Source organism: Haliotis rubra, unplaced genomic scaffold (assembly GCF_003918875.1).
Source record: "Haliotis rubra isolate DU_JTF1 unplaced genomic scaffold, ASM391887v1 Scf743, whole genome shotgun sequence".
In the NCBI taxonomy this organism is placed as follows: domain Eukaryota; kingdom Metazoa; phylum Mollusca; class Gastropoda; order Lepetellida; family Haliotidae; genus Haliotis; species Haliotis rubra.
Window position 1 is genome coordinate 436,150 of NW_025767461.1, and position 7,789 is coordinate 443,938.

At 40.5% G+C, this 7,789-nt stretch overlaps 1 protein-coding gene across 1 annotated transcript; it reads left to right on the forward strand.

The window, feature by feature from the left end:
- The first annotated feature begins 214 nt into the window (after positions 1–214).
- LOC124259943 (E3 ubiquitin-protein ligase MIB2-like) lies at positions 215–7,521 on the forward strand. Its single transcript, XM_046694165.1, has 4 exons — positions 215–806; positions 5,998–6,069; positions 6,421–6,501; positions 6,983–7,521. The coding sequence occupies exons 1-4, from the start codon at positions 269–271 to the stop codon at positions 7,381–7,383; spliced, it is 1,092 nt and encodes a 363-aa protein (XP_046550121.1). The 5' UTR covers positions 215–268; the 3' UTR covers positions 7,384–7,521.
- The last annotated feature ends 268 nt before the right edge of the window (positions 7,522–7,789 follow it).

A 7,789-nucleotide genomic window follows, 5' to 3' on the forward strand; every position in this document is an offset into this window, starting at 1 on the left:
GTGTTACAATATATGTGACGTTACGTTAACAGTGACAATACACCGAGCAGTGTTTTTCTTGCTAGGTACATGGCACTGCATATACATCTCATGTAGTTATCCGCCATGTCGGTTGCTATGACGCCACGTGTACGCACACTACTGGTGTAGCGTGTGGTTCCCCGAGCTGGCATTGTACCAAACACATGAGTCGGGCTATATTAAAGCCGTTTACCCGGCGGCGAGGCAGTCGTCTACCAAGCTGCGTGCTGTACAGTTTGATTGAACAATGGAGCCATCAACACTGGTATTCCTCATTCTTGTGGTGACTGCTGTCAGTGACGTGCAGGCTGTTCGCAAGCGTGGGACCTTGTCTAAACGGGTGAGAGAGGTGGAAATGGATATCATCGCTTGGAAAGGTACAGTTGTTAATCTTGAGCGTAAAACTTTTGACCGCTTTAAAGACTTGGATTCGTCACTAAAAGAAGAACTGACCAGAACTTTCGTCCCTGCCCTAATAAAGCCCCTCGTCAAACAAGCCATTACCGACATCATGAATGAAGATTACATCGGGAACATGATCAGCGGACATGTTCTCGAGGAGGTTCAAAGTTTGAAAACCAAACTACAAAACACAAAGATAGAAATCAAGGCACTGGCACAAAGGTTGAGAAGTGTTGAACAGGAAAGCGACACATGCAGGAAAAGTCTCGGAAAACTACATGGAAAGTTTACAGAGAACATCCGTGTATTACAGCTGCAAGTGAACCAGACAGTAGCTGACCTGCGTGATGCCAGGACCACGACGTATCCTGGAACTACAGCAGGTGAGAGATTTAGTAAAGATTAGTCGCTTAATTAACGTTCCCTCTGGACATTCCAACCGGAAGATATGAGAATATTAACATGATTATTTCGTTTGAATTTAGCCAATGTTTTTACAGTCATACTGCTTACGTACTAAGTTTTGTCTTCTGCTTTGAAACAATATGTTGGAGGTAAACTTTCTGTATTGTTAGTGGAGACCTTTCATTTCGAATATGACAGTGTTAAACTACTCTTATTTCAAATGCTTCTTGACCAATAAAATGTGTGAACACACAGGCTGTCATTACAGGATCAACTTAGGATTAACATAAAGGCATTTAATATTTGCTCAAGCACTGTTTATTGGTCATGTAAGATAGTGTTGATTGGACATATATTTTATTGGGTATGTACATATAGGTTATTGTGTATCTGAGCGGAGACTGAATTGGGCATCTGAACAAAGGTTAACAGGACATGCCAATGGTGCATGACCTGCATCTATTGTGATGTCAAAAGGGGACAACGCGGTTGGAAGGGCATTTAATACATAAAACTACCACAATACACGACACGTGATCTGCTGACTGATTATTATATTACATTCTAAGATGCCTAGCGGTTAGAACAATCGGAAAAAAATACATTATCAGACAATGAAGGTATAGTTTTTTGATGACGTAACAATTGAATGACGTTATCCCGTCACTGCGCCATTCTAGTGTGCCCCCTCGTAATCGAACCATTTTACATTACATCACAATGTAAGCGACGTCACGATGCATGTCAGTTGTCATCGCCTCGTACGGCCTCCTACAGTAAACTACTCCGTTGCATCCCCTTTTTTGGTTTGCAGCTGCTTCACGCAGCTAACATCACTGGTGGAAACATTACGTTTATGTTTTACGACTTACACGTTTTCAGCGACACGGTAACGTTCACAATGTTTACATTCCCACAATGCCATCGTGGAATGTCGCTTGACTACTCAGCTTCATCTGGATGTACTGATCTAAACTTACGTTGGTAGTAGAAATGCGACGTTCATATTGCCCCATATGGTTTACGTTAATGACAGATGTAATTAAAATAATTCAGAGAAGATATTTAATCCGAACGTAAACCGTCATCAGACTGTTATCATTTGTTGTTTTTCTGGTAACGTTCGTCTTAACGTAGGGGGGCAGACACATCAATAGAACAGCGCGCCAGTTAGCCCTGTGCGAGGATTCTTAATTTAGGTCACCGACACCGTAGTTTGTTTTCTGCCTTAAATTAATCGTAATTATCCTTAGAAAGTATTAAATTTAGCACCTTAGAAAAGAAATACAGTTTGCTTTACCACCATGTATAGTGTAATAAAGCACACTTTCCACATGAACTATTATAACGAAAGTTTGTTTTAATTAGTTTTCTTAATTAGTACACTATCTTAGTTGCATTATAAAAAAATGATGTCATATAAATTACAATTCCATCGTATTACTAACCTCACTAATGATAAGAAATATATTGAATCTGAGATAAGGTTACATATTTTAAGGTGAAATGTCATTAAATCTCAATGTATTTGGTGGTTGCATGAACGCGATAGTAGATAATCACTGTCGATACATGACAAGTGCTTGTAACAGTCGCCCTCCATCTCTCAATTCCACAAATCTTGTTAACACACCCAGGGTCTCGGTGGCTTGGAGAAGGGGTTGGCAAGGGTGGGGCTGGTTCGTCACTATCAATGTCACTGTCGATACATGACAAGTGCTTGTAACAGTCGCCCTCCATCTCTCGAATCCACAAATCTTGTGAACGCACCCAGGGTCTCGGTGGCTTGGAGAAGGGTTGGCAAGGGTGGGGCTGGTTCGTCACTATCAATGTCACTGTCATTGACTCCTAATCCGTATTTCTCAGTCCGCAATTTAGAAACAACTCAACAATCACATGCTAGTCACATGATTGCACAATCCCCACATTGCTTCTCAGTATGTTTTGATTGAAAACTATAATCCGTTATAATCAGTAGTGTTTAGTCGTAACAGTGAGTACTTCCTAATTAATTCCTTCTTAATTAAACCTAATTAATCAAGTGACCTTCAACTCAAATTGCCCTAATTAGTTTACACTACCGTATCTCTTTGATTCATGCCGCAGCGTGTGTAAACATGTAGACAGAACTTCAGTTCAGAGTGAGACTTGTCCATGAAAGGTAGGTGAATACCGAGTTTCTTATTAATATCGAGTTAAAAGGATAATTTTGCTTGTCGGGACCATGAAATTATATCTAGATATCTGAAATATCGAGACATCCGTATCAAGTTAAAAGAGCTTGAATAATGATAAAATATGAAGGATTTTGCCGGGACCGAGATGTTATATCGACACATCCGAGATATCGGGTTATCAGTGTTCGACACAAAGGTTCTCGACTGTATAAACAATTCATTCACATATTCTAACTACAACATAACATAATATTATAATGCTCACACCAGTTGAATATCCAGGAAAACCAGCCAACCTGACACACACACGCAATTGGTTGCAATCTCCCAACTTTCAAATCAGTCCTTATATAGCCCCAAACTATAATAAACGACTTGATTGACCCCCAACTTTCCAGATACATACACTGGTCTCCCATACTCCCATATGGTATTCTGAATAGGCGAACAACTTATGGACACTGTATCTGAACATAAATATCTCGGTATCTATTTCACACTTAGATTGAGTTGGGGAATACCTGTCTACAATTAGCACAACAGGCTCAGAAAAACACAGTTTGTCTTTCATTATAAGCTCAATGTAAGTACGTACACAGAATGATCGTAGCTATTTACATCTAAGCATCTGACGTCGAATGATATCTACATATGACGTGTTTTCAAAGGGGGCATATATATTTTTTTAAACAAATATTGGGAGTTTTGTGATACAAACAATCGGTGAATTAAGGAGGCGGTAACAGTTCCTCCCTTTCCCCCATCCCGAATAATATTTATTAATTAATATATACTAAAATAATTAACAAAACCTAACACAACAATTACTATAGAAATCACAAAAACGACTAAAGTCCATAACTTAGGTTAGGTTTAGGGTTGGGGGAACGGAAGGAACTCTTTCCAGGGAAGCATCCGATATGCTTATAATATAATTGTCGTCCATGTCATACCACAGGTAACACGAAATGTGTTCTAATATGCTGCTTTCATCTGATAAAACTAGAGGGCTAACGTGGAACGATTACAAATATTTCCATACAAAGTTGTTAATCAGTCCAAGCAGTCGAGCGCCAAACGTTGCCATGCTCCTAACCAGACACGTCACAATGACGTCATAGCTGGCAGCTTTGCGGTCGTGGTGTCGCCAGTCAAGGCATTTCATAGCTAGCAGTGAGATGAGTCGCTCGTGTTAGGACGTTATTGGTGGGTAAGTTCTCAGTTTCTACTTTTTAACTGATTTAGGAAATTTGATAAAATAGTGTAAATATACATTGTACGTCTACTGTAAAGCTGTATGAACGTTGTAGGAACCAAGTGCTTGCTTCACACAATGTTTACACCAGACCTGTGTTTAGCTTGTCACCTGCGGGGGACGATGGAAGGTCTGGGTAAACATAACAACGCAGCGTTTCACCTGATAGACTTGTTATATTTGATCAAATAATGTGCTCTTTCTTAGCGTTATGCTTTGACCTGATTGCATTTACCTCTGTCACGGAAGACTTTATGAGAATGTTTTAAATCTTTCCAGTCAAATATTTAATTTACACTGCATTTCATTTCTTTTTATTCTGCGTCAATGAATAGTTGCATTGCATTGAAATACACCCCGCTATATAGCACACGGTGAAACGTATCAGTTAAAATCGGTTTACAATGAAGACCTGTAGAGTTGCTTTTTTAACAATGGAACCTTAAATGTGGAACACATGCATTTCTGCAACATTTTTTTAAAAAAGCAATAACTTATGGAAGGGCAAGTACGCTTTCCCGTTATTTCTAATATTGAAACAGACGGAGAATGTTAATCACTCCGACAGTGACATGTCTATCTTGACCACCACACACTTTCACGTGTTTGTACCCTTGTTGTTTATCAAAGCACATTGCTTCCATCGACAAGAACAATTGCGTCAGCTGCAGTTTCCGCCTCAGTCAGTAGTTGTGTGAGAATTGCACTGCCACCATCGTTCGGTATGTTGACATTTTCTGCGCGCTTGGACAAAGTTTACCTGACGCTTTGTGACTAAATTTCAACTGTGTTGCACAAACAGGAAGTCAAAAGGCGAAACCGCATTATCAGTGGTTCGTGTCGTTTGCTGTTGTTTCACTATGTAGTAACTATTTCATGCATTTTGTATCAATATGTGATGCTTAAATTGTATTTATGAATATTTCTTTCGTCAGATATCTGTGATTTTTTGTCGACAACGCTTCAAATTTGGTTTAGTTTCAAATTTGGTTTAGTTTCAAATTTGTGCCCAATGTGATGAGAGAGTGTACCCTCCATTGAAAATAAACTTTAAATCTGCTTCACATTAGAATTTATGGAATTGCCTAAAATACCATGTACAAAAATATACAGCTAGGGTGGGGACATCAAGGAAAGGCATTTTTGAAATTCCAGTTACGGTTAATGAATTCAAACCAAAAAAAAGGTGGTCATTCCAGAAAGAGGAATTATAATTAGGTATAAGTGCAGATGTTTTTGTTTGTTTATTTATTGTTTTCTTTCAGTGTAATAATGTAATTATGTGTATACTTAAAGAACCCGTAGAATTTGCTTGACACTAGCCTAACCCTAACATAACCCTGAGGGCAAACAGATCCTTTAGTTACACTGTTCATGTTTATATTTCAAAACAGCATAACAATCTATTCAGTTACTACATTTCAACAAAGAGGAGCATCTCAGCTGCTGGGACACAGTCAGTGCAAAGCTTATTACATTTACTGAATCAAACTGTAAAAATATATGTAGGAAATGTTCTTTTCCTCTCCTGCAGAGACACGGGGTCTTGGTGAACAGGTATCTCAACAAAGCAAACCATATATATTTAATACTTCTGCTATAATAGATGTATTTGGAATTTATCCACACATAATATTGAAAGGCAAAACATTGTGGAAAGCGAAAACTGAGGCCTGTAGTAATAACAATGCTTATGTGCTATGTATAGTTTTCTGAATATAATATTCCCTGTTTCAGCCTCGACTGGCCCGACCCAGAACAACACGGTTCCACCAGCGCCAGTGACGACACAAGACTCTGATCTACAGGGTAGGTGGGAAAACCCAGCAGACAGGGACGTCAGTCCTTAATTCTCCGTCCATTTAACGGAGTGGAGTATATATACCCGTGGAGACTCTGACTTGAGGTCACAGGATTTCAAACTGTTAAAAATAAATTTAGGGAGTGTTACTCTTTTCCTGCATAGACATGCGGTCTCGATGGAGAATTATCTCAGTCAAATTGAACGATATATATTTAATACTTCTTTCATAAGATATGTGTTTAGAATTTAATCATACATAATACTGAAAGGCGAAACATTATGTGGAAAACTGAGCCAGCAGTAGAAATGTTTATGTGCTATGTATAGTTTTCTGATCAACATATTCCCTGTTTCAGCCTCGACCACCGACGTGAGTGATGATCTGACACCGAGCAAGACGGTTCCACCAGCGCCAGTGACGACACAAGACTCCCACGGTAGGTCGGAAAACCCAGCAGGCAGGAAGAATAGTGGTGTCGATCGACGTTCATGTTGTCGGTCACAGGATTCCATGAATCAGATAATTATGCTGGGGTCGCCATCAGACAGCTGGAATACTGCTGAGTGTGGCGTCAAACACCAACCAAACACTGTGACATAAACCAACGTTATATCTTATTACCCTAAAACCAAACAACAGTTGTACTGACATTATCAACTTGTAAAGTTCAACAAACATCAACACTCTCCAGCCGAACACAAAATATTGCTACAACTTCTGGTTCTAACAGAAAGTTCTGTATTAAACACACCATCGTTTATCCCAGAAACCACATGTTGACATTCCCGCCATGTTGTATTGTTGTCAGCCATGATGGAATTGTTTAAACGATGCAGCAATGTCCGAGTCACGTATCAACATGATGAAAACATTGTAGATGTGTGACACAGATGTCTGATGTTTACTTTGTGTTGCAGCGACTCCATCACCAGCAGCAGGCCGCCGTCTCTACTCCGCCAGCGAGGCCGGTAACCTGAAGAGAGTGAAGCGGATCCTGGCAGCGGGTCACGTGGACATCAACACGAGAGGAGGAGATAGCAAGACACCGGTGATGAGGGCAGCAGTGAATGGACACAGAGATGTGGTGGAGTTCCTGGTGGGTAGAGGGGCTGATGTGTCTCTGGTGGACAGGGACGGTGACAACGTCCTTCACTTGGCCTGTTATGGTGGAGACCTGGAGACGGTGGAGCTGATCGTGTCCCTGAACGTGGTGGACATCAACGCCAGGAACAACAACGGGTGGACAGCGGTCTACTACGCGAGACACTGGCGACATCAGCGAGTGGTGGAGTTCCTGGTGTCACGTGGTGGACACTGAAGTCTGTGTTGGTGTGGACAGTGACGGTGCACATGTCGTTACTGACACTGACGCGGTTTGGCCGTCCACGTTGTCGTGTGTCACGATTCACGTGATTTCCTTTTACTTTGTGAATATAAATAAAACTTGTTGAAAGTATTTTCAGACATTTTGTCATTTGTTGTGTTTGGAGCCTCGCAGGATCAGGTAAGAAAATTGTGAAGTGAGTGTAAACATGAACGGTGAGTGATTGTACCTAAACCTCACCCGTTGTAACATAATTCTGTGTTAATTTTGTTCTGAGAATATCGCGAATTGTGAAACCGACAACAACAAACTGTTTGTTTAGATGTCGCTGCACTCTGTGACCTCAGACTGAGCCGAGGTTCACCCAGTGACATGGCTCCATTTGTACAGCGACAGTGAC